Source organism: Pelophylax lessonae (assembly GCF_965119305.1).
Source record: "Pelophylax lessonae genome assembly, chromosome: 2".
NCBI classification, from domain to species: Eukaryota; Metazoa; Chordata; class Amphibia; order Anura; family Ranidae; genus Pelophylax; species Pelophylax lessonae.
The window spans coordinates 632875482-632903086 of record NC_138769.1 but is presented as its reverse complement, the minus strand read 5'-3'; the positions used below and the strand labels follow the sequence as shown (position 1 = coordinate 632903086).

General features: G+C 44.7%; 1 protein-coding gene across 3 annotated transcripts in view; it reads right to left on the bottom strand.

Moving 5' to 3' along the window:
- Window positions 1–27605, bottom strand: part of MTUS2 (microtubule associated scaffold protein 2) — a 991417-nt gene that overhangs the window by 80874 nt on the left and 882938 nt on the right. For all 3 annotated transcript variants that reach the window (XM_082247669.1, XM_082247668.1, XM_082247670.1), the window contains one exon: window positions 7369–7583. In XM_082247669.1, coding sequence (XP_082103795.1) covers window positions 7369–7583 — 215 coding nt within the window. The remainder of the gene's footprint in view (window positions 1–7368; window positions 7584–27605) is intronic.

Here is a 27605-nt window from a genome sequence, read left to right as displayed (position 1 = left end):
TGACTGCACACCATATTATCAAGTGATTTGGCAATCTTTTATGATCCAGACAAAGAGGAGCCACCCACTCCAATATGTTTCACCCACCTCCAGGACTTAATTATAAAGATGTACTTCCTCACTTCTTTTTAATGGCGCAAGTAAGAAAAAGTCTGTGCAAGCCTTGCAGTTGCATTAGCACCCGGAGTACAGATGGTGCCGGCATGAGGCTTGTGAGCAGTGCTAATAGGTATACAGTACATTCGGGGCATGAGAGGGTGGGTTAGTTTTGTTCAGGGGAGCTAGCCAAGGTGGATAACTGAACCATATACCAATGTAAAGTAATCCTTTAAGAACTGGCGAGATTAATTAGACTGTTGGATTGGCATTTGGGCAAAATCTGGTGCCAGCTCCTTATTTAATTCTAGCCCAGTTACTGCATTAAATGGGGCACATAATGATCAAGTAGCCTCGTAAGGAGTAGTGACTGAGAAAATTCAAATGCAAAGAAGCAGGGAAAGTTACAAATGGAGGTATATCAAACTGCCAAAAGAAAAACCAAGAGAAAAGAGTGCCCTGTTATTGTATTCATATCAGTTCACTAATCTGAGAGAAGAAGAAATAAGATGAACATATAAATTGATGATCTATGTGATGTTTCAGTGTTAATCAGGTTTATAATTGGGGATGGTCAAACTTTTGAAAAGTTTGGTTCGACCAGAACACCCAAATTTCCAAAAAGTTCGGTTCGGATTCCAGAACTCCATTGAAATCAATGGGACCCGAACTTCTGGAATCAAAAAACACCATTTTGAAGCCCTAAAACCCAATAAATGCCCCTAAATAGTGCCTAGGGTTCTGGGTCATGCCCCAGGGACTATGAATCAGGCAAAAAAAAGTTCTAAAAATTGATATATATATTAGGGCTGCAACTAACGATTAATTTGTCTGTCGACTAATCTATCGATTATTTTTACGATTAGTCGACTAATCTAACGATTATTTTAATTTTATTTTTTTTGCTTAATTTAGTGTTTTTTTGATTAGCTAATTAATCCTGTAATTAATACAGACCCCTCAGTAAGCCCCCCTCCCACTACAGACCCCTCAGTAAGCCCCCTCCCAGTACAGACCCCCACAGTAAGCCCTCCCACCTAGTACAGACCACTTAGTAAGCCCCCCTCCCAGTGCAGACCCCTCAGTAAGCCCTTCCACCTAGTACAGACCACTTAGTAAGCCCCCCTCCCAGTACAGACCCCTCAGTAAGCCCTCCCATCTAGTACAGACCACTTACTAAGCCCCCCCGCCAGTACAGACCCCCAAGTAAGCCCTCCCACCTAGTACATGCCATTACAAGCCGGTGTAGCGCCGCAAATGTGACATGTCTAAGTAGCTGGGTGATCGGGGAGGATGGCGAATGTGTGTTGCGGCAGAAGCTGTGGCAGTACAGGGAGTACAGGGGTGCTGGAGACGGTCAGCGTTCACCTCTCGTCTCCGACGGAGCCCGGCGAGGGAATTTCACCCGGCCGGCAATGCTTCAAGCGGCGCGGCGGCCGGCCGTGGGCGTGTGATGTCACGCGTTGACGCGTCGACGCTTTTCACGCACGTCGACAATTTTTTGTAGTCAACGCGTGGTGGCAGCCCTAATATATATATGTATATATGTATACCCCTAACCCAGAATCTGCATAGTGGGGTCACCCTGACATGGCAGAGTTCAGTCACCCTGACATGGCAGAGTCAGTTCACCCTAAACTACACTACGGTCACCCTGACATGGCAGAGTCAGTTCACCCTAAACTACACTACAGTCACCCTGACATGGCAGAGGCAGTTCACCCTAAACTACACTATGGTCACCCTGACATGGCAGAGTCAGTTCACCCTAAACTACACTACGGTCACCCTGACATGGCAGAGTCAATTCACCCTTAACTACACTACGGTCACCCTGACATGGCAGAGTCAGTTCACCCTGAACTACACTATGGTCACCCTGACATGGCAGAGTCAGTTCACCCTAAACTACACTACGGTCATCCTGACATGGCAGAGTCAGTTCACCCTTAAATACACTACGGTCACCCTGACATGGCAGAGTGAGGTCACCTAAACTACACTACAGTCACCCTGACACTTAAAGCTATCCCTACAAAAACTAGATTTTTGAATCTAACTATAGTGGTATTTAGTACCCTAACTACACTGCATATCCCTTTCCTCACACTAATAATTGCAAAATGACACTGGAGCTTTACAAGCAGCAGGAGAAACCCAAATGCTTCCACTCTCTTCCACAGCCTCTGTATTGCAGTGCTAAAGTTTTGGCGGGGCTATGTTATATATTGGGGGGCGTCTGGGGGGCGTATTCACTACTGATTGGGCTCTGGACTCTGTAGTCACTCCAATCACATTTTACTGATGTTTCTGGGCCAATCATGGGCTTTTAAAGCCTAGTTCCTGTCCCATTGCATTTTGGGTGGTTCTGGTGGCCGAATTCCATACTTTTACTGCAAAAAGTTTGGAATTCGGCCGAATTTCGAATACCCAATGTTCGGGTCGAACCGATGGTCGACCCAAACCGTTCGATCATCCCTATTTATAATGCCCTCTTCACAACGGGTTCAATTGAAGCCTATAGTATGTAGATAATCCAACTTCCTTTAACAAATGCCATGTTTGCCACAACTCTGGCCTAATACACTATGCAAAAGTTACCCAGAAACCATCTGTATATCTGCAAATGATCTGATTATTACTGATCTAAAAATGACAACAGAAGCTAATTTTTTTAAGCGACCCATAGATGTTAAATGACAGTTGTTTTCGGCTGGATCTAAAATCACCCATGGCAGACCATAACCGGGAAAACCTGTAATCCATTACTTTTTTTTCACCACTACTATTCCTTTATATTGGCTTTTAAAATTTACAAATGCAGCAACTTAGAAATTGGGTGAAAGGTCTAGCACCATAAAACGTTTTGATATATAAATAGTGCATTTTATATACAACTACTGTATATAGATAAAATGAAGGACAAATGAGGAGGAAGGAGGGACAGAGGGACTTTGTTTCCAATGAGGGACAGTCCCTCGAAAATAGGGACAGTCCCTGGAAAATAGGGACAGTTGGGAGTTATGGGCACAGCATGCCTTTTTAGGCTTTATATTTCATTCAGGCATTTCTGTAGTACACCAGTTCATAGTTCATCCCTCTCCCTTTCTCTTATCCACCAATCAGATTTAAACCTCCTTTAGAAGCTGCAACTGTGACTAGTATTTCAGTAATTTTTTGCAACACATGATTCCACACATACACTCCCAGTGATCATATAAGTTGCTCTATGGATTCTACCTGCAGTAGATTACAAAGAACCCATCAACCCATACAGCTGTGGTACTTGCTTGATGGAATCTGGAAGCATGTGTTGCCTGGATCTGCCCTTTTAATCTAGAATGATCTAATTAGCTACAGTAACCCCCTTGTGTATGGACATCTCTGCAAGCTTCAACAATGCCATGGGAAAATGCCATTAGTCACACCAATCAATTAAAGTTTATCTTTGGCAGTAAATAGAAACCTGGCCAGTTGCAATGGATATGTACTACTACTACTACTACTACTATTACTACTACTACTACTGTTACGTGCACAGGTTTGTTTAACAATGTTTAAAATATGTGATGACATGTCAAGAAGAGATTAGCGCAGTAAAGAATCTGAGTCCGCAGGCAATCCCAGAAAAATAACTCCCCTCTCGTACTTTTCCTCCTTTTAATCTATTTGTTATTACATATCTGTATATTAGAGTCTAGTTATGCCAGGTGACCTTTAAGTCGACATGTGGAAGAAATGCAGAGAATACTTGATGCTCAGTGAAGATATGTAACATGATTCTTCATTTCTAGAGTGAACACTGATGAATTGTTGCTGTACTATTACTCAACTCATATTGAACAGATCTGCTTACTGTCAAGCTGTCAGATGTTTCCAATTACAAGGTACACATATCTCCACATCCATTGAGCCATGTTAATGCTCTCGCTGCTTGCCTGCTCTACTAGACTGAGACAGAAGTGATGGATCAAGCATGTATTGTATTCGTAAGTCTCTCCTTTAGGTCTTTTGCAAATGCACAGAATTTGAGAGAGGAACATCTGCCTTGGTGCACTATGCCCAGGTTCTGTCAGCTGCTGGTAGTACCCGCGGCATAATTACCATTGTGCCAGGAATTCCCATGACAGTGAGCAGAGGCTGCCATTATACAGATCTGTATTACAAAATTCTTACATCCTTTACTTCTTTTCATACAAAACTGGAATAAACGTAACTAAATATGTGCTTCTTTTTAAAGGTATATTTAGGAAAATTATCAATCTGGTGTAAATAATCTTATCACTGTGATTCAAAGCTAAACAGATAAATACACAGATGAAGTACACATACAGGTCCCTCTCAAAAAATTAGCATATTGTGATAAAGTTCATTATTTTCTGTAATGTACTGATAAACATTAGACTTTTATATATTTTAGATTCATTACACACAACTGAAGTAGTGCAAGCCTTCAGGTCAAGCGCTTCTGCCGCTGTTTCTGGTTCAAAGGTGGCTTGACCTGGGGAATGCGGCACCTGTAGCCCATTTCCTGCACATGCCTGTACACGGTGGCTCTAGATGTTTCTACTCCAGACTCAGTCCACTGCTTCCGCAGGTCCCCCAAGGTCTGGAATCGGTCCTTGTCCACAATCTTCCTCAGGGTCCGGTCACCTCTTCTCGTTGTGCAGCGTTTTCTGCCACACTTTTTCCTTCCCACAGACTTCCCACTGAGGTGCCTTGATATAGCACTCTGGGAACAGTCTATTCGTTCAGAAATTTCTTTCTGTGTCTTACCCTCTTGCTTCAGGGTGTCAATGACTGCCTTCTGGACAGCAGTCAGGTCGGCTGTCTTACCCATGATTGCGGTTTTGAGTAATGAACCAGGCTGGGAGTTTTTAAAAGCCTCAGGAATCTTTTGCAGGTGTTTAGAGTTAATTAGTTGATTCAGATGATTAGGTTAATAGCTAGTTTAGAGAACCTTTTCATGATATGCTAATTTTTTGAGATAGGAATTTTGGTTTTTCATGAGCTGTATGCCAAAATCATCAATATTAAAACAATAAAAGGCTTGCACTACTTCAGTTGTGTGTAATGAAACTAAAATATATGAAAGTCTAATGTTTATCAGTACATTACAGAAAATAATGAACTTTATCACAATATGCTAATTATTTGAGAGGGACCTGTACAGGTGCTGTATTACCTGCCATGAATTCATGTTTCTGTCCACCCAGTCGTAACATACAGCACAGCCCTGTCTGGCAGGGTAGAAGACCTAATTTTTCTCTACTGCTGGTACAGAACACAGGTATTGTCCTTCCCCCAGCCAGGGACAGTAAAAGGAGAAGCAGCACACTGGTAATCTCCTCTACTGTCTCCAATTAGCAGTCTCCTCATTAGAACCTAAGTATGGCAGCACAACTGAGAAGCTTCTTGTGCTGCTTTTCTGTCTCCCGGTCTGAGCTCTGCTGTACAGGGGATTGCAAGAGACTGATTCCAGGTCAAATTTAATTGTTAAACTGCTTGCATTAAAAAAAAAAAAAAAAAACATTATTTCTCTGTCCTTCATCTGACAGGTTTCATGGCATCAAAAATCTTCTTAGCCCTAGCCATGCCTTTACATTCGAGGATACAGCTGATGGGCCTATGCAAGTTTATGGAAAGCAAGTGCACAGGCACAGCCAGTGTAAGAAAAAACCTCATTACCAGGAGATCTGTGAGATGAAGTATCAAAGAAGACACAGCTGTGGTATTTAAATACAGTATATTTGAATCTGTGGAGGAAATATTCAGAGAAAATACAAGTGCTCTCTAAAGCCTGGTACACACTACAGTTTTTTTGTGCAATTCAGCGGGTTACAAGAAAGAAAACTGTCAGCTCCGGTCGGAGACGCTGTACTAATGACCCAACATTAGTACAGTGATCTCCCCCGCTGAGCTGTCTTGTGTTCTGACAGGGTCCCCCTGCCAGAACACTCCGATCAGCGCTCTCTGCCATTGGCTGAGAGCGCTGATTGGGAGTCAGTCGGCTGCTGGTTTTCCAGCATGCAAGTCCTACAGAAGCTGGCAGACTAACATACACATGGGCCGAATGTCGGACGTTTCCTTTTTTTTAACCGGCTGATGTCTTCTGACATTTGGCCCGTGTTCTCCCAGCTTACGTGGGTTGGAAGAGTATATTCTCCCTGAACTACTCTTGTTTTGACAGAGCGGGCCTCTCTCATTTTTACACCTGACAAATTGCTACCCCCATATGGCAGGCAATTATCCTGATGTGTGGCTGCTGTACCATGCACTTGTATGAGGAAGGATCCTGTTCTCTTTGTATTGCTTCCTGTGTGAAATCCCTTGTGTTCTTGCCAGTCCCTCTGCTTTCCAATTAAAAACTGACCACATTAAGCAGGAGAATACACCGTGGTCAGTTCTCTAGCTGTGCTGGGAACTCTGCCTGCTCTCCTCCAATGATCAGACTTGTCCTGCCACCCCCAGCCCCCCCCCCCCCCCCGCACAGCCATTCACTGGGAAGCTCAGTGTACTGTTGCTTCTCCTTCCCCCAAATCTTATGCAGCTGAGAACAGAGGGAAATTGATCCCTTATTTTTTTTATATCTATACACAAATGCTTTGCCTTTCATTCCTATTTTAAAAGGAATGGGTTGTTTTACAAGGTGATCGTTTACAATCACTTTAAAAGTGAACCTGTTCTTTGCTTCAGGTTCACTTTAACCTAACTCTATTCAGCAGCATGTACTTACCTTTCCTTACACTCCCCTGCCTCTCTCTTCATCCACCGCGAGCGATGGAAAGTCCTACATTACAATATCCTGTGTGACAGCGCTGATTGGCCCAGGTATCTCTATACCTGGAAGTACTAGTAGAAGTATTAGCAATTTCTTCAGCTCCTGATGCTTAACACAATGGTAGGTGAATAAGGGAAAGAAATGTATATTCTAGAGGGGGGGGGGGGGGCATGGTTTATTCTAATTGCTAAAAACAAGAAAAGTCAAAAGGAAGGATTATCCATTATCCCTTGACAGCCTTTTCCAAAGCAACAAGTGTACACAATAGTCTATTCTAGCCAACTATAACAGTTGGATGAACAGAGATGAAGGCTTAATAAATAGTATTACTGTCAGGTTTATGAAAAAGGTTTAGTTCACTGACTGGTATATTGATAATATAATTTTAAAAACGTGAAAACACTTCTCACCACCTTTCCCACACCACACCATGCAATAGCTACGTGACAGGGCTCAATTACTAAATCAATAACACATGAGAATCTACTGACTTGTCCCTGGTGTTGGGATAAGAGCTTCTGCAGCTGGGCACTCTGTTCAGCTCGTAGCCGCTCCATCTCTTCATCATACTGTAGCTGTAGACGCTCCTTCAATGCTTGGAGTTCTTCCTGTTGATGTCGTTCAAGCTTCTTCACTTCATTGTCAAATTTAATTTCCAGCTCCTCCTTCTCTTTTTGTAATTTCTCACACTTTGCGGTGTTGAAAGCTGGAACATAAACCATAAAATGAGACATTTACAGGATCCAGAAATGGTAATTAGCAAATCATCAATGATAGGTGCACTTCAACAATGTCTGGAAAGAGGTGCATTTCAACAATGTCTGGAAAGAGGTGCATTTCAACAATGCCTGGAAAGAGGTGCATTTCAACAATGTCTGGAAAGAGGTGCATTTCAACAATGTCTGGAAAGAGGTGCACTTCAACAATGTCTGGAAAGAGGTGCATTTTTAACAATGTCTGGAAAGAGGTGCATTTTTAACAATGTCTGAAAAGAGGTGCATTTCAACAATGCCTGGAAAGAGGTGCACTTCAACAATGTCTGGAAAGAGGTGCATTTCAACAATGTCTGGAAAGAGGTGCACTTCAACAATGTCTGGAAAGAGGTGCATTTCAACAATGTCTGGAAAGAGGTGCACTTCAACAATGCCTGGAAAGAGGTGCATTTCAACAATGTCTGGAAAGAGGTGCACTTCAACAATGTCTGGAAAGAGGTGCATTTCAACAATGTCTGGAAAGAGGTGCATTTTTAACAATGTCTGGAAAGAGGTGCATTTTTAACAATGTCTGGAAAGAGGTGCATTTTTAACAATGTCTGAAAAGAGGTGCATTTCAACAATGTCTGAAAAGAGGTGCATTTCAACAATGTCTGGAAAGAGGTGCACTTCAACAATGTCTGGAAAGAGGTGCATTTTTAACAATGTCTGAAAAGAGGTGCATTTCAACAATGCCTGGAAAGAGGTGCATTTCAACAATGTCTGGAAAGAGGTGCATTTTTAACAATGTCTGGAAAGAGGTGCATTTTTAACAATGTCTGGAAAGAGGTGCATTTTTAACAATGTCTGGAAAGAGGTGCATTTTTAACAATGTCTGGAAAGAGGTGCATTTTTAACAATGTCTGAAAAGAGGTGCATTTCAACAATGTCTGGAAAGAGGTGCACTTCAACAATGTCTGGAAAGAGGTGCATTTCAACAATGTCTGGAAAGAGGTGCATTTCAACAATGTCTGGAAAGAGGTGCATTTTTAACAATGTCTGAAAAGAGGTGCATTTCAACAATGCCTGGAAAGAGGTGCATTTTTAACAATGTCTGAAAAGAGGTGCATTTCAACAATGCCTGGAAAGAGGTGCATTTCAACAATGTCTGGAAAGAGGTGCATTTCAACAATGTCTGGAAAGAGGTGCATTTCAGCAATATCTGGAAAGAGGTGCATTTCAACAATGCCTGGAAAGAGGTGCATTTCAACAATGTCTGGAAAGAGGTGCATTTCGACAATGTCTGGAAAGAGGTGCATTTCAGCAATGTCTGGGAAAACAATTCAGAGTATTATTTGACAGCAATAATTTCTCCACAATTTCCTCAAAAATCAAGAGCTTTCAATGGACCTTTACCAGTTTGGCTAGTCAATGGGCAAGATGGTTTGTAATTGTGCAATGGGCTTTAAATGGCTCCTGAGGAAAACTGAAGCTCCTTCAAATTATCCCGAAGCTGTGCCAGTAAATGGTCCCTCATTCGTTTATTTTACAAAATAAATAAATAAATAAATAAATAAAAGTAAAGTACAACAAATATCAAATACGAAAAAAAAAAAAAATACAATTAAACTAACCAAATATAAACCCCTGAACAGAGCAAGTAAAGAAAAGTAAATTTCATCTAAGCAACCGAATGAACAAAACGGAGTGTTTCTGTTTGGAATTTTTGCTGGCGGCAAAATCAATTTTGACAAAATGACTTCACTCTTCCCCAGTTAGCCTCGTGCTGTCTCCTGTTGGTAAGCTCCTGGGGTTATGTGGACAGCTCAGTGCACTACAATAGAACCTAACTAACTCAATGTGCTGCCAGTTCCTCACCCAGTCTATATCTTGAGGTGTACGGAATTACAAGAAGCTAAATTAAAACACATTCAGGTACGTTAGCTACATTTAAAACACATGCAACGATTCTTCAAATAAAAGCTGTACGTAGCTGGAGCAAACAGTGATCTTTTAATCAGATGGTCCAATTTTCTACATGCATTAATCTGTATGGCTGTATATGGCATAGTTCTTCATTTAAAATGAGTTTCAGGAACCAAATGCCCATAGGCCATACACGAGCAAAACAAATCAGTCAAAATGGAGGGTTGAAAAAACACATCTATAAGTAATTGACCTCCTGCGATCTCACATTATGTCTCTGAGTGTAATTTCACACTTTCATGCGGATGGGTCTTGAGGGAACATTCACTATTTAAAATACAATAAACAGCTAAAGAGATTGAAATAGTCTCTACAGTAATGCATGTGTAACTTCTTTCAACAGCCAGATGATGGATAGCTTTATATGTCAAATCCTTTATCCATTTTAATAATTCAGTACTGAAGTATATGATATTTCTTAAAGTGATATTAAGGTTTTTTATTTTGCTAAATTAAAAAGGATGTTATACTTACCTGCTCTGTGCAACAATATTGCACAGAGAGGCCTCTTACTTCCTCTTTTAGAGTTCCCCCCCCATTGCTGTCCGTTCTTTCTTTCTCCAGGTGCCTCCTTAGCTAGCCGTGTGTTATGGGGGGCGCCCATGTAAGTGTGCTCCTAAGGTGGTCTGTGTGCGTCTGTAGACACACACAGTGTGGCTTGGCCATGCCCCCTGCTTCCTACTCACAGTATTTGACTGACAGCAACAGAAGCCTATGGCTCTAGCTGCTGCACGTGTCTCCTGTGAGACCAGGAAGAAAAAGCAACCGTGCTGCAGCTGGGACAGTTTTTGTTCAGGTTCATAAGGAACTGGCTGAAATGCACACAATGTATGGATAGCTTAAAGTGATTGTAACCTTGGGGCTGCATTATGCTGCCAGCCCCTCCCTTGTATTTAGCTATAACCCACAGTGTAAAGCTGGATACACACAATACAACTTTTGTTGTTTGATTTCCTTTAGATTTATCTTCAACTATGTAGTACAAGGGCCTGCCTGATTGCATACTAATTGAAAGTGTTGGGTTTGACCTCATATTATATGGTTTTGGTAAATGTAAAGGAAAAAAAATCAAAATACATTTTATAGTGTGTATCCAGCTTAAGTGTGTGTGGAAAATGAAGCTTCTAAAAAAAATTTTTTGCAGATATCTCCAGGGTGGTCACGTGAGTCTCGGCTGCTCTTCTCTGATGCAGGGCTACAGCAGGAGGAGCCGAGATCTTCTGCTGATGCCATCCGGGAGGTCACGTGACCACTGTGCTGGCCGCTTGGCTCCTCCCGCTGTACCCCTTAGATGAGGGTGGAGATCGGCCAGAAGTCACATGACCAGCCTGAAGATATCTGCAAAAATTATATTTAGAAGCTTTGTTTTCCACATACACTTACACTGTGTGTTATAGGTAAATACAAGAGAGGGGCTGGCAGTAAATTTTTAAATGAATACTAAAAGCGGCAGGAGGGGAGGGGCAGCTCACACACACACACAGAGCTAACAGGCAGGGAGGGCAGGGGGAGGAGGACACAGGAGATCAGAGAGGATCGGGAGAGGACAGAGGACAGAGATGACAAAGACACGTATCCTGACCACAAACTCATAGCTCAGCAGCCATGATAAACGTGGTCTGTTCTTGGGGGGTGGGGGTGGGTGGGAGTAAGGACCAGGCAGTATAAAACAGGTATTGTAGGAGATACGTGTGTGCACATACTGTATAAGAGTAATATATTGGTAAGATTATGTTTTTATTAATACAGAAACGCATGCATTGTAATATGTATAAAATATAAATGGTAATGCAACTTCTGTAAAATAAATATAATACATTCTGTAGATTCCTTGGAAAATAATTTGATTAAAAAAAAAAAAAATACTACTCCAGCGTGTTCTAAATAAAGAAATGAGTGTGTTCCAAAAAAATTATAATCGCATGCTTTTTCCCTGTCATGTATGTGTTTGTCCAAGTTTTCTCCCAGTAGAATAAGTAGCACATAAAAACAAGCACATCCCATAACTGGCTAGCACAGGGATGCAAATTTCACTGCTGAAAAGCTTCAGAGACTTCAGCTTTATGTGTCATTTATATATCCCAAGTGACAACCTAACAAGGAACAATGCATTACAAATTCAAGGGGTGAATGTGTTTTTTTTTTAGTTGGCAATAAAATGTTCTATTTTTAGCTTTATACTATGAATGATATATTAAATAACATGATGTCATCCAATAAACTATACAAAATTAAGCAGCTAACTAGATAGACAATGCCAATAAATGTGTTCCAGAGATCTGTTATGCTGGGTGTGGAGACTGAAGATGGCATTGGAAACAAGATGGATTGATTGTTCAAGCGTGACACTTGACTGGCTACAAACAAAAATTGTGTATTAATATATAATATTTACCATCATGCATTTTTCTCTACTCCCTTCCTTGGCATTATCCTCTGTTTGTCTTCTATAACAGAGAAAAAAAAGCTAGCTATAAGTGCTGCAGCTGTTAAGTGTGTGTGGCCTACCCCTGCAGGAGCTGTTGGTAACTGGCTCCCCTACTCCTGCACTGCCAGGCAATATGCATTCTCCGCTTGCATCCAGACAAAAGAAGTCCGTCCCTTGGCTTTGTTCTTTTGTTTTATTAGGGGTAACAATTTAGATGGTTGAAGGGATATATGAGATGCCCAACTTGAATCAAAGAACAAAAACCAGGGACAACTTCCTCCCTATGTACAACTCCAGATTCAAACTCCTCTTCCTCCATATCTACAACTCTAGGTTTGTCTCCTTTTCCATCAAATGTACAACTCCATATCTGTCTCCACTTCCTCCCTATGTACAACTCCAGATTTGACTCCTCTTCCTCCCTATGTACAACTCCAGATTTGACTCCTCTTCCTCCCTATGTACAACTCCAGATTCGTCTCCTCTTCCTCCATATCTACAACTCCAGATTTATCTCCTCTTCCTCCATATCTACAACTCCAGATTTATCTCCTCTTCCTCCATATCTACAACTCCAGATTTGTCTCCACGTTCTCCCTATGTACAACTCCAGATGGGTCTCCTCTTCCTCCCTATGTACAACTCCAGATTCATCTCCTCTTCCTCCATATCTACAACTCCAGATTTGTCTCCTCTTCCTCCCTATGTGCAACTCCACATTTGTCTCCACTTTCTCCCTATGTACAACTCCAGATTTATCGCCTCTCCCTCCCTATGTACAATTACAGATTTATCGCCTCTCCCTCCCTATGTACAACTTCAGATTTGTCTCCTCTTCCTGAACACTGACAGTCTCTTGAGATTGAAAAATGCACTTCAGTACCTTTGGAAAGTAGCACAAAGTGTTGTAGATTGCATACAGGAGTAACTCCAACTCCAACGTAGACACTGATCCCAGTTCTTCCTACAGCAAGAACTTACAGCTCACTTGGCTGATTTTTTTCCAGCCCACCTGGCTGTTACTGAAAATCTCCCAGGGCAACACTATCTTCTAAAGTAAGGGGGCGCTGTGTTTGGGGTCTTTGATGTAAGGGGGCTCTGTGTGGGGGGTCTCTGATGTAAGGGGGCGCTGTGTGTGGGGTCTTTGATGTAAGGGGGCTCTGTTTGGGGGGTCTCTGATGTAAGGGGGCACTGTGTGGGGGTCTTTGATGTAAGGGGGCTCTGTTTGGGGGGTCTCTGATGTAAGGAGGCACTGTGTGGGGGGTCTTTAATGTAAGGGGGCGCTGTGTTGGGGGTCTTTGATGTAAGGGGGCTCTGTGTGGGGGGTCTCTGATGTAAGGGGGTGCTGTGTGGGGGGTCTTTGATGTAAGGGGCTCTGTGTGGGGGGTCTCTGATGTAAGTGGGCTCTGTGTGGGGGGTCTATGATGTAAGGGGGGCCTCTGTGAGGGTCTCTGATGTAAGGGGGCTCTCTGATGTAAGGGGGGCCTCTGATATAAGGGGGTCTTTAATGTAAGGGGGCTCCGTGGGGGGGTCTCTGATGTAAGGGGGGGGTCTCTAATGTAAGGGGGGCTAAGTTATTAGTGATCATAAAAAAGAAAAGTCAGATGAAGTGCATAAAAAGTGCAAGAATATGTGCAGGGTGCTGGGGGGGGGGGGGTGGGGCGCCACAGGATTAGCTCGCACAGGGTGCCTGAACACCTAAGGCCGGCCTTGCTCATCCATATGGCAGGCCCGCTACCTGGGGATTGGCTGAGCTCCCCTAAGTATGTAGATCAACCCTCCTGGCCCCCACCCTCCAGCTTGTAGAAATTTGTCCAAATTCCCAGAATCGCACCAGGGACCTGCCTGTATAAGTGCAACCAGATTTGTCCATGAAGCAATACTAACAAATATACAATATGCTGTTTTGAACAAAAAACTGTAATTATAGTGGGTTAATTTTTGTGGGTTTACTGGAGCCTTCAAGCATTGGCAAGCATTGGTGATGTGTGTGGTACACTGACTGCTTCCGGGCATAGCTCTCTACTGCGCCTCGTTTGGAGGGACAGTCCCTCTTTTGGAACGCTATCCACCTCTCCCTCTTTTCTTCTCAAGGCTCTAGCTCTAGTTTAGAGATTTGTATAAATACATGCTCTGTTATTGCACTTAACTTTCTGAACATCCTTCAGAATATTGCATTGAACCACTTAAGGACCGTAAGGTTTTACCCCTTTAATGACCATATTTTTTGCAATATGGCACTGCGTTATTTAACTTACAATTGCACGGTCTTTACTTTCTTCTATAAAACATTCCCAATAAAAAAAAATCTAATTTTTTCATCATTTTAGGGCAATATGTATTTTGCTACATATTTTTGGTAAAAAAAATCCCAATAAGTGTATATTGATAGGTTTGCGCAAATGTTATCGTGTCTACAAACTAGGGGAAGGATTTATGTAATTTTTTTTTTTTACTAGTAATGGCGACGATCAGTGATTTTTAGCAGGACTGCGACATTGCGACGGACAGATCAGACACCTAACTGACATTTTTTACACTTTTGGGGGGACCAGTGACATTACTACAGTAATCAGTGTTAAAAATATGCACTGTTACTGTACTAATGACACTGGCAGGGAAGGGGTTAACACCAGGGGCGATCAAAAGGTTAAATGTGTGCTTAGGGGGTGCTTTCTAGCTGTGTGGGGGATGGGCTCACTGGGTGAACACAGAGACCTGTGTTCCTAAATAGGAGAAATACATGATCCCTGTGTTCATCACTGACAGAACAGCGGTCTGCCGTGTTTACATTGGCAGATCGCCGTTCTGTTTCCATAGGGAGCGATCGCAGGTGCCCGGCGTACATTGGGGCTGCCACACCTGCTGACTGGCTCCCCCTCTAGTCAATCGGCGCCTGTGTGCGCCTCTGACAGTGCGTGGGTGCGCTCACACTTTCTGCTACACTAAGCGGGATACATGTAAATAATTTCGTGTAACAGAGCCGACCTGCTGCCGTATAACCATGGAGGCTTGTCGGCAAGTGGTTAGGCTAGTTTTAAGGTAAAACTCTGGTGAGAAAAAAATAGAATTCTGCCATATTCACACCTGTTGCTGTCCTTCACAAACTTACCAAACCAGTCCAGTGCCGCTTGTTTTCTGGGTTGAACAATGACCAGCGTCATCTAACTCACCTTCTGTATTGAGTGGTGCTCACTAGGGATAGACCGATATGTTTTTTTTCAGGGCCGATATCGATATTTTGGTCACAAAGTATCGGTATCGGCCGATATGGGCCGATATTTTGTAACTGTAGACAACTGCATACCTCCCAACTTTCTGAGATGGGAATGAGGGACACCTATTAGCAAAAGTATGTAGGCATAGGACACATCTCCTGCCACACCCCCTTGAAGGAGAATTGTACAAAAAAATTTAGGTCAAACCCACACGTGCTTTTTTTTTACCACTACTATTCCATTATATTGGCTTTTGGAATTTACAAATTTAGAAACTGGATGAAATATTTATCGCTGGGAAACACCTTTTGATAGATAAAATAGTGCATTTCATATACAATGTTATAGATGAGACCAAAATGAGGGACAAATGAGGAGGAAAGAGGGACAGAGGGACTTTGTTCTAAATCAAGGACAGTCCTTCGAAATCAGGGACAGTTGGAAGCTATGGACAACTGTGAAAAATAAAGTGCTGGGAAAATAATAACTAAAGGCTTCCCAAAACCTCATTTACATAAACTGCTGCAGTAGTGCACTCACTGTCTGCAATGATTAAATCTTGTAGCTGCAGTGCAAAAGACAGTGGACTGAACACTAGTACTACTCACTTTCAATACTCCCAGTTAAGTAGAACAATATTATAGTGCAGAAAGCATAACATTTCAGCATGTTCACCAGTTAAACGGCTTCTGTTTTTTTCATATATTGCTGCCACTTCACTAAAAACACGCTCACTGGGTACCGAGGAAGGAGGAGCAGAAAGGTATCTTCTAGCATGGGAAGCAAGTCTTTTGTAGCGTGTCTCATTTTCTTTCCACCACTGAAGAGGATCACCACTTGCTCTGTCAATTACTGGTTCCTTCAAATAGAGATAAAGTTCATAATGCAGGGTCATTATTGCAGATTCAGAAGAATCCTCTGCATGAGGCCCAAATAAAACACTGAACATGGCATCTATTCGACCACAATGAAGTTTCTCTTCTGTCCGTTGTCTTTTTGGAATTTTTCTTTTTTTGCAGCATCCTGCTCTTCCAGATGGTTGGCTGACACCCTGTGGTGGGTGGCTGGCTGGCACCCTGTGGTGGGTGGCTGGCTGGCTGTCTGGCACCTTGTGGTGGGTGGCTGGCACCCTGTGGTGGTGGGTGGCTGGCTGTCTGGCACCCTGTGGTGGGTGGCTGGCTGGCACCCTGTGGTGGGTGGGTGGCTGGTTGGCTGACACCCTGTAGTGAGGAGTGGCTGGCTGTTTGGCACCCTGTGGTGGGTGGCTAGCTGCCTGGCACCCTGTGGTTGGTGGCTGGCTTGCTAGCACCCTGTGGTGGGTGGGTGGGTGGCTGGCTGGCACCCTGTGGTGGGTGGGTGGCTGGCTGGCTGACACCCTGTAGTGGTGGGTGGCTGGCTGGCTGGCACCCTGTGATGGGTAGCTGGCTGGCTGGCTGGCACCCTGTAGTGGGTAGCTGGCTTGCTGGCCCCCTGTGGTGGGTGGCTGGCTTGCTGGCACCCTGTGGTGGGTGGCTGGCTTACTGGCACCCTGTGGTGGATAACTGGCTGGCTGGCACCCTGTGGTGGGTGGCTGACACCCTGTGTTGGTGGGTGGCTGGCTGTCTGGCACCCTGTGGTGGGTGGCTGGCTTGCTGGCACCCTGTGGTGGATGGCTGGCTGGCTTGCACCCTGTGGCGGGTGGCTGACTGACACCCTGTGGTGGTGGGTGGCTGGCTGTCTGGCACCCTGTGGTGGGTAGCTGGCTTGCTGGCACCCTGTGGTGGGTGGCTGGCTTGCTGGCACCCTGTGGTGGATAACTGGCTGGCTTGCACCCTATGGTGGGTGGGTGGCTGTCTGGCACCCTGTGGTGGGTGGCTGGCTTGCTGGCACCCTGTGGTGGGTGGCTGGCTTGCTGGCCCCCTGTGGTGGCTGGCTTGCTGGCCCCCTGTGGTGGATGGCTGGCTGGCACCCTGTGGTGGGTGCCTGGCTGGCTGGCACCCTGTGGTGGAGGGTGGCTGGCTATTTTGAACCCTGTGGTGAGTGGTTTGCTTGCTGGCACCCTGTAGTGGGTGGCTGGCTTGCTGGCACCCTGTGGTGGATGGCTGGCACCCTGTGGTGGATGGCTGGCTGACACCCTGTGGTGGGTGGGTGGCTGTCTGGCATCCTGTGGTGGTGGGTAGCTGGCTGTCTGGCACCCTGTGGTGGGTGGCTGGCTATCTGGCACTCTGTGGTGGGTTGCTGGCTTGCTGGCACCCTGTGGTGGGTGGCTGGCTGGCACCCTGTGGTGGGTGGCTGGCTGGCTGGCACCCTGTGGTGGGTGGCTGGCTGGCACCCTTTGGTGGGTGGCTGGCACAGGGGCTGTGGGTGGCTGGCTGGTACAGGGCCTGTGGGTGCTTGGCTGGCTGGTACAGCGCCTGTTGCTGACTGGCTGGTACAGGGCCTGTGGGTGTGGGTGGCTGGCTGGCACCGGGCTGCTGTGAGTGGGTGTATGGCTGTGTTATACACTCTCAAGAGACTCCAGACGAGGCGAGGGAGGCGGCCTAAGAAGGCAGAAGGTTAGGCCCAGCGCGCGGAGGCACGTGTTGCAACATACACAATGATGTCAAGACAAAATATCGGTAATATCGGCAAGTCCCGGGGCCGATACTGATATATCGGGAAAAGTGAATATCGACCCTCTGATAATCGGCTTTGCCGATAATCGGTCGATCCCTACTTGTCATTATGTAAATGTGGCTCAGCCTTCGGCGGATGGACATCCCACTACTGCCAAGAAGAAAGAGAAAAGATCCATGACGAAATGAAATAGATATGTTTTCCTTGGGCCCTTTTTACCCCCTTCCTTAAAGCGGAGTTCCACCCGAAATTTATACTTACCTCCATCTTCTCGCTCCCGGTCACCTGAAAAACAAATGGATAATCGCAATTTTTTTTTTTTTTTCACTTACCTTTTAGAGAAAATATACTCACCTTACTTCCTTCTTCCTCCCCTCGGCGGCCACGGCGATTCGTCACTTCCTGGATTTTGCAATGATTCCTGGGAGCTGAACGTCATCGCTCCCAGGAATCATTGCGCCTGCACCGGCCCCGACGTCAGTTCCGGGGCGCGCGCGTCATTCCCTTCTAAACAGCTTCTGGGCATGCCCAGAAGCTGTGGAGGGATGACGCGCGCGACCCGGAACTGACGTCGGGGCCGGTGCAGTGCATCGTGGGACCGAAGAAGGAGGAAGAGGACCGAAGAGGACGCGGAAGAGGATCGTGCTGGCTTCAAGCTGCCCACACCTGAGATGGCAGCGCTGGAGAAGACAATTTCAAGGTAAGTATATCTCCTGAAAGGTGAGTGCAACCCGGGACAGATCAGAGGCTAGCCATTGTGGAATGTGCTAGCCCTGACTGTCCCGGGGGTATTTTTGTAAAAAAATGTATAACCAGGGTGGAACTCCGCTTTAATGTCTCAACATATTTTGCTTTAATAACTGTTTACATTTTTTTTAAAGAAAACAAACCATGAAGCAATGGGGAATGAACCGCTTTTTTTATTTCTTTTATCAATTATAAAACCCCAAACAACCTCTCAATATCCCTTGTCAAAGAAACTAATGTTTGCATTTATTGGGTCGGGCAGCTGTATATTTTGTCTATTATGTATTTTGAGCAGAGAGAAAGTTTGACCTTTAAGCACACTTTCCTAAGCAATCAAAGGCTTTGGACTAAATAAAAGCAGCAGGAATACCATTATACATTAGCCCAGGCAATGCTCTCAGTAACTTGTTAAATGACCTGTGAGTTGCTACCTGCAAGTCAAGCAAAACTTCTCCTCACCCCACTTCTCTGGCAGGCTCCCGATGTCATACCTGTTCTTCCCGGCCGTAATATTGCTCTATTGGGTGCAGTACATTCTAACTAACTGTACTGGAACAAGTATGCAATATATTACGTAAAAACTCATGTTCTGCATATTTTTTCCAGAACAGTGACGGAGAAAGTTCAGAACTAGGCAGTCTACATTTTTCAAAGGGGTTCAGAAAAGTAAGTGTATGCATTTCTCAAAGACAGACTCCTCTAAAGATTATGAAAAATAAGGGTTATAATATTAATAATAACAATATTAATAGTCTTCATAATCATCATACGACTTAAAAAGGCAAAGTTACACCTGTCTTCAATATTAGAACTGGCAAACAGATAGTAGAATAGATAAACTTTACTACATGGTTAAAGTGTTTGTAAACGTTTGTTTAAAAGAAAATAACAAACATGCCTATACTTACCCGCTCTGTGAAATGATTTTGCACAGAGCAGCCCCAATACTCTTATTCTGGGGCCCCCTGATGGCGCTCCAGGCCCCTCCTCTTCATCGGGTAACCCATGGTTAAGCCGCTTTTCATGGGGGCACCCATGCAGGCTCAGCCCCCCCCCCGCTCCCGTGTCAAAGCTTTCGATTGACAGCAGCCTTTTGACAGCAATCTGTCCAACATTACTGGATCGGATTGGGTTTAGGAAAGGAAAAGGGGGGGGGGGGGCTGCAGCACAGAAGGTTTTTACCTTAATGCATAGAATGCATTAAGGCGAAGAACCTTAAAGGGGTTGTAAAGTTAGAAGGTTTTTTATCTTGATGCATTCTATGCAGCCCTCTCAGCCCACCTAATACTTGCCTGAGCCTCCTCTCTATCCAGCGATGTCCACGAATGCCTCAGCCGCCCGGGACTCTCTCCTGATTGGCTTAGACACAGCAGTGGTGCTATTGGCTCCCACTGCTGTCAATTAAACTCAGTTAGCCAAACAGGAGAGAGCGGGGATGGGGCCATATGCCAGCTCCTTGCCTGAATGAACACACAGAGCTGCAGCTTGGCTTGGGTGCCCCCATAGCAAGCTGCTTTCTGTGGGGGCACTCAACAAGATGGAGCCAGGAGTTCCAGCCAGGGACCCGAGAAGAGGAGGATCTGGGCTGCTCTGTGCAAAACTACTGCAAAGAGGGGGTAAGTATGGCATAATAGTCAAAAGAGTGCCAATAAAGTGACACAATGTTCAAGAAGTAAATGGTGCTGCGTGATATACAATGCCAGTGCACAATCCACCACCAACTGTAGGTCTGCTTACCAGAAGCCAGATGAAAAAGGCTTATCAAACACCAAATGAATGGGTCACCCCAGGAAGATGTCAGTTGTGACGAAATGCATTGGGTCACGGCGTGCTGACATCACCCGCGTTAACCCAGAAGAACGGGCAGACTTCCAGCCGGCCTGCTGCTTTGTTTTTACGCTTATAATCTGCTGTCTATGTAGGTGTTTTTTCACATTTGAATAAAATTGATTTAATGGTATGCACTATGGAGTCCCCTATGCTTTCTCTTACCCGTGGATTCTAGGACAAAGGGTTGGCATTAGGTGATACATTCTGCCTATACATATCCTGTTGCGGATATCCAGGTCCCATCCAGGCTTCATTGGTTGATTTAAGCTCTGCTTCTTTGACCCATTCATTTGGTGATTGATAAGCCTTTTTCATCTGGCTTCTCATAAGCAGACCTACAGTTGGTGGTGGATTGTGCACTGGCATTGGATATCACGCAGCACCATTTACTTCTTGCACATTGTGTCACTTTATTGGGACTCTTTGGACTATTATATATTTATTTATTTATATCTATTTATTTTGATCATCTCAATTCTGATTAATACATTTATTTATTTGCATGTTTTTTTCATCACTATTTGTCGTCACTTTCAGTATTTGGTTACCGTATTTTTGAATATTGTGTCTATTCACTTGCACTGTTTAATTTATCATTTAGCGCAGCTTATATACTATATTTACTGTTTGGTGATATCTCACTTGAAGCTGCTGCTTCATTTATTTTATTTCACTAGCACGGTTACATTTTGTGGATAAGTATGGCATGTTTGTTATTTTAATAGAAAAAAAAAACTGAGACTTTGCAATCCATTTAAAGCTTTATAACCACTTTAAAATCACCTAATGAGTCAATATTAAATTATTTTAAAACAATTTCTCTATCCAGTCATTAACAGACCCTGACAAGCAACAATATAAAAAAAAAAAAATGATGTTACTACATCAGTGTCTGTTAAAATCATTTTTTATCTTTTCCACCTCCAACACAGGTATCCTAAAAAAATTGTCACTTCTGATATATTCTCCTTAAGAGAAAGAAGTTTATCTCCTCTAAAAATTAGGAGTATGCAATGCAAGCCGAAGGAGGGCAGAGCTTTGATACACGGGGCTCACACCATGTGGGTTGAAGGACGCCAGGCATCATGCAACACCCAAGAGAATAGGTGACCAGTTGGGTCTGCAAGGCATAGTGCTGGGGATAAAGCAAGTACAGGAGTCCAAGATGCTTTTCAATTTAAAGCTGGAGGATTCATGTTTTTGAATTTGACCCAAGGTGGAAATGAGCTTTAAATAAACAAATGAAAGCTCTTTGTTATATCAGCTTAATAAATACAAATATTACTTTCTGATCCAGCCGGGAATCCAGTGTTATCATGTGCTCTGTGTACTCTGTGGTCTTATCTGAAACATTAGAACTACAGACCTCCTCACCTTTATGTAATGAAGATGAGGGGAGAGGGAGGTTTTCTGTAGTCCTAACACACCTCCTGTCCTAGGATCACAATGCTACTCCTCCATAGATACAGTACAGTGTGTGAGAGTTGCCACCCTAGGACATCGTTCTTGCCAAACCAATCTATTAACCTTCTATGATGAAGTGAGCTGCCACCTAGATAAAGGTAAGCCTGTGGATGCGGTGTATCTGGACTTTGCAAAGGCCTTTGACACCGTTCCCCACAAACGCTTACTGTACAAACTAAGGAAGGTAGGTATGGACCATAAGGTGAGTACCTGGATAGAGAACTGGCTCCAGGGAAGAGTGCAAAGGGTGATGATTAATGGGGAGTACTCGGATTGGGCGGGTGTGGAAAGTGGGGTCCCCCAGGGTTCTGTCCTGGGACCAATCCTGTTTAATTTATTCATAAATGATCTAGAGGAGGGGATATCTAGTACAATCTCAGTATTTGCGGATGATACTAAACTAAGCATTCCAATATCTTCTATGCAGGATGTGGAAACCTTACAAGCGGACCTGAACAGAATAACGGGGTGGGCAACTACATGGCAGATGAGGTTTAATGCTGAAAAATGTAAAGTAATGCACTTGGGTGCCAGAAACCAGAAAGCAAGCTACTCACTAGGGGGGGAACCTCTGGGTGAATCTAAGATGGAAAAGGACCTGGGGGTACTGGTAGACAACAGGCTTGGCAGTGGCATGCAATGCCAAGCCGCTGCAAGCAAAGCCAACAGAATACTGGGATGTATAAAAAAGGGGATTCACTCCAGAAATAAAGAGATTATTCTCCCACTCTACAAGACTCTGGTCCGGCCACATCTGGAGTATACTGTCCAGTTCTGGGCACCGGTCCTCAGGTAGGATGTGCTGGAACTGGAAAGAGTCCAGAGAAGGGCAACAAAAATAATTAGGGGAATGGAGGACATCAGCTATGAGTAAAGACTAGAAGCACTGAACTTATTCTCACTTATTCTCTCTGGGGAAGAGACGATTGAGGGGGGATATGATATCAATGTACAAATACTGTACTGGCGACCCTAGCATAAGGAACAAACTATTCAGAGAAAGGGAATACAATAAGGCACGTGGCCACTCACTAAAACTAGAGGAAAGACGGTTTAACCTTAAAGTACGTAGGGGGTTCTTTACTGTCAGAGCAGTAAGGATGTGGAATTCTCTTCCGCAAACAGTCGTATCAGCAGGGAGCATCGATAGTTTCAAAAAACGATTAGATGGGCACCTTAACTGCTTCCCCACTGCTCACTGTGCTGCTACTGTGGCACAGTGACTCGTTATCGTCTGGCGACGTAGGTCTACGTCACCAGACATTCCCCTCTCTCGGCGGCGCGCGCGGAGGCTCGCTCCCGCTGTTTTCAGTCACTGCGGGAGTCGGACCAGGGGAGGATCGCCGCTGCTCTTCCCCGATGGTCGGGGAATCTAGTTTGGAGATCCGCCCGCCAGTGTTAATTTTGGCAGCAAATTTCAATTCAGTTTTAGTCTTAGTCTTAGGACTAAAATGCACAGAGAAAACACACATTACCAGTCCCTGCGCAGATCCTGGAGATTGATTCTCAAGCTGGGGAATCTTGTAATATGGCCTGTGGTGAAACACATGAATGAAGCATGGCAGCTCTCCTAACCCTCCATGGGATATGAGGCAAAGCAGCTGTACAAAAAATAAAGGAACAGAGCGCACACCGCCCTAGTGTAACACCATTTATTTGAAGTTAATAGAAGCCATAAAAACAGGTACTCACAAACAGATAGGAAGTCATGCATGGAAAAAAATATCCCCCGATGATGTTTACAGGGCTCTCTCCTCCTAGCCTCGGCGGCTCAGCTGTTCGTCCTGCACTAGTCAGTGAGTATCGTACGGCTAAGCCAACCGCCTCGGATTACTCAAGGAGACTCGATGTGGTGAGCCTGCGCACGGTCCAGCCGCCGCCGCACACCCTCAACGTTGAGATCTGAAGAAGGAGGCTACGCCTCCGAAACGTTGTCCTTAGCACCCCCATGCAAGTCATGCTCTGGGTCCCGATCGTGGAGTCTCCCTCTGCTTAACCGCATTGTCAGTTTCTCTGAGCGGCTATAGCATCCGGCTCTTGGAGGGTGTGCGGCGGCGGCTGGACCGTGCGCAGGCTCACCACATCGAGTCTCCTTGAGTAATCTGAGGCGGTTGGCTTAGCCGTACGATACTCACTGATTAGTGCAGGACGAACAGCTGAGCCGCCGAGGCTAGGAGGAGAGAGCCCTGTAAACATCATCGGGGGATATTTATTTCCATGCATGACTTCCTATCTGTTTGTTAGGACTAAAATGGCATTTTAGTTTTAGTCCCATTTTAGTCTTCTGCAAGTGTTTTAGTTTTAGTCGTATTTAGTCGACTAAAACTCCAGTACATTTTAGTCGACTAAAACGTCCTACGTTTTAGTCAACTAAAATTCATTTTAGTCATCTATAATCGAATGGGTGTAGTTCAATTGTAATTTGTAATGCATTATTTAAGCATTTCTCTACAATTTCCAAACTCATTATATACTACTGCTGGTCCTGGATTGAAAAATCTAATATGTTATATTTATGGTCTTAAGCTTTGAGCATGTACCAGTGTTAATTTTGGCAGCAAATTTCAATTTAGTTTTAGTTATAGTCTTTTGACTAAAATGCCATTTTAGTTTTAGTCTTATTTTAGTCATCTGAATTGTTTTAGTTTTAGTCATATTTTAGTCGACTAAAATTGTGTTAATTTAGTCGACGAAAACGTTTTAGTCGGTTTTAGTCGACAAAATTAACACTGCCGCCCGCTTGTGTAAACAGAGCGGGCAGATCTCCTAAGTGACAGACAGGGTCAGATTGCAGGGTTCAGCATAGCTGAACCCTCGATCTGTCCTTGTGTCACTCAGTCACCTCCCCCCCCCCCACACGTTAGTAAGCACCAGGCATACATTAACCCCTCCCTCTCCAATAAAATTAACCCCTTCCCTGCCAGTGTCATTTTTACAGTAACAGTGCATATATATAGCATTGATTACTGCAGTAATGTCACTGGTACCCCCAAAAGTGTCCAAAAATGTCAGTCAAGGGTCCGATCTCTCCGCCGCAATGTCGCAGTCCCGCAAAAAAAAAATCGCAGATCGCCGCCATTACGCGTTAAAAAAAAAAACACCAAAAATGACAGAAATCTTTCCCTTTGTTAGTAAACGCAATAACTTTTGCGCAAACCAATCAAAATATGCTTATTCTGATTTTTTTTTTTTTTTACCAAACATAGGTAGCAGAAAACAAATTGGCCAAAAATTAAAAAAAAAATTAGATTTTTACATTTTTTTGGGGGGGAATTTCATATAAAAAAATGTGAAAAATATTGTTACTTTTTCAAAATAAATGCAATTTTTTTGTTTATAGCGCAAAAAGTAAAAATCGCACAGGTGATCAAATACCACCAAAAGAAAGCTCTGTTTGTGGGAAAAAAAGGACGTAAATTTTGTTTGGGTACGGCGTCGCACGACCGCGCAATTGTCAGTTAAAGTCGCACAGCGCCGAATCGCAAAAAGTGGCCCAGACGTAAGACAGCAAAATCCTCCAGTGGTAAAGTGGTTAAAGACCACAACATACAGGGGTATACAATGTACGGTTAACAGCAAACACACACACACACACATCATAGGTTGAACTGGATGGACTGATGTCTTTTTTCAACCTCACTAACTGTGTAACTATGTAACTATGTAAGGCTTTTAATGGCAGGATCACAGGGTGGAATTTATTTTTTATTTTTTTTTAAAAGGAAATCTAATGCACCCCCATATCTAAGAACTGGTAAGCTTCAATGCATTACATTTCTGTCCCTTGGTTTAGATACACTTTTATCTGCAATATCTATGTACTCAGTGGCGTAGCGTGGGGGGTGCAGAGGGGGCCACTCGCACCGGGCGCAACATTTAGGGGGGCGCATTCCACGCCCGTCATCCGCAAGATAATAGTGTCCCCATCCCTTTATTGTGACAGTGCTCGTCCGGCGCCCGCTCTTTCCTGCACTTGGCTCCTTTACTGCCTGTTTGTGCAGGACGAGCGGCGGACGCTGAAGGTGTCATGTGCGGCCAGGGGGCGGGGCTGGTCGTGGGTGAAGATGGCAGCCAACACCGGTGGCTCTGTGCATGTGCAGCGCCGCTCTTGGAGTCTCTCCCTGCTGTCTGGACCGGCTGCCTCCACGCTGGCTGCTGCTGCTGACACGCTGTGTCTCTCCTCTGCTCCAGATCGCCTCCTCAAGTCCCCAGTGTCTGGACACAGAAAGAGGTGAGTGATGTGCTGCTCCGGGAGCCCAGGGAAGTGGACATGGGAGGGGGGAGATAGGTCAGTGTAGGGGGGTGTTAGTGTATGGGGGGGGGTCAGTGTAGGGGGGTGTCAGTGTATGGGGGGGGGGGGGGGTCAGTGTAGGTGTCAGTGTAGGGGGGTGTCAGTGTATGGGGGGGGGGTCAGTGTAGGTGTCAGTGTAGGGGGGTGTCAGTGTATGGGGGGGGGTCAGTGTAGGTGTCAGTGTATGGGGGGGCAGTGTGTAGGGGTGTCAGTGTATGGGGAGGGGCCAGTGTGTAGGGGATGTCAGTGTATGGGGGTGTCAGTGTATGGGGGTCAGTGTAGGTCTTGGTGTAGGGGGGTCAGTGTAGGGGAGTCCGTGTGTGGTGTCAGTGTAGGGGGTGTCAGTGTATGAGGGGTCAGTGGGGGTGTCAGTGTATGGGGGGTTCAGTGTGTGGGTCAGTGTAGGGGGTGTCAGTGTATGGGGGGTCAGTGTAGGTGTCAGTTTATGGGGGGTTCAGTGTGTGGGTCAGTGTAGGGGGTGTCAGTGTATGGGGGGGTCAGTGTAGGGGGTGTCAGTGTATGGGGGGGGGTCAGTGTATGGGGGGGGGTCAGTGTAGGGGGTGTTAGTGTATGGGGAGTTCAGTGTGTGGGTCAGTGTAGGGGGTGTCAGTGTATGGGGGGACAGTGTATGGGGGGGTCAGTGTATGGGGGGGTCAGTGTAGGTGTCAGTGTATGGGTGGGTGTCAGTGTATGCGGGGGTCAGTGTAGGGGGTGTCAGTGTATGGGGGTCAGTGTAGGTCTTGGTGTAGGGGGGTCAGTGTAGGGGAGTCAGTGTGTGGTGTCAGTGTTAGGGGGGGGGTCAGTGTAGGTGTCAGTGTAGTTGTCAGTGTAGGCCTCAGTGTATGTGGGAATGTAGGGGTGGTCAGTGAAGTTGTCAGTGTAAGGGGGGTCAGTGTAGATGGGTCAGTGTAGGTGTCAGTGTATGGGGGGGTCTTTGTAGGTGTCAGTGAAGGTGTCAGTGTAGGTAAAAGGTAGGTCTCTGTAATGGTCAGGTAGGTCAGTGTAGGTATAAGGTAGGTCTCTGTAGGCGTCAGTGTAGTGGTCTAGTAGATTTGTGTAGGGGGCGCAAATTACTTACCTTGCCCCGGGCGCTGACAACCCACGCTACGCCACTGTATGTACTAGACAGTATATGTAATAATAATGGATTATCTATAGGGAGAGTAAAGGCTATATATTCCCACATATCCTTCAGTTTAATAGATGTAGATGAAGTAACAATAAATATTTTTTTTAGCAATCTAAAAGCTTGAACAATAATAAAGAGTGTTACAAAGATCCACTGGGTGCTATTATAATGTAATCAATATCAGCCATAAAAATAGCATCTACCACATGATGAACGTATAATGGAAGCAGTAATATTAGTAAACTAAATTTCAACTTATTCTGCAGCCAGCAGCACAAGGGACACATCAAATTAGCTGTAAGTTATGTTAGGCTGATTTCTTTAAAAAAAAAAAAACTTTTTGACCGA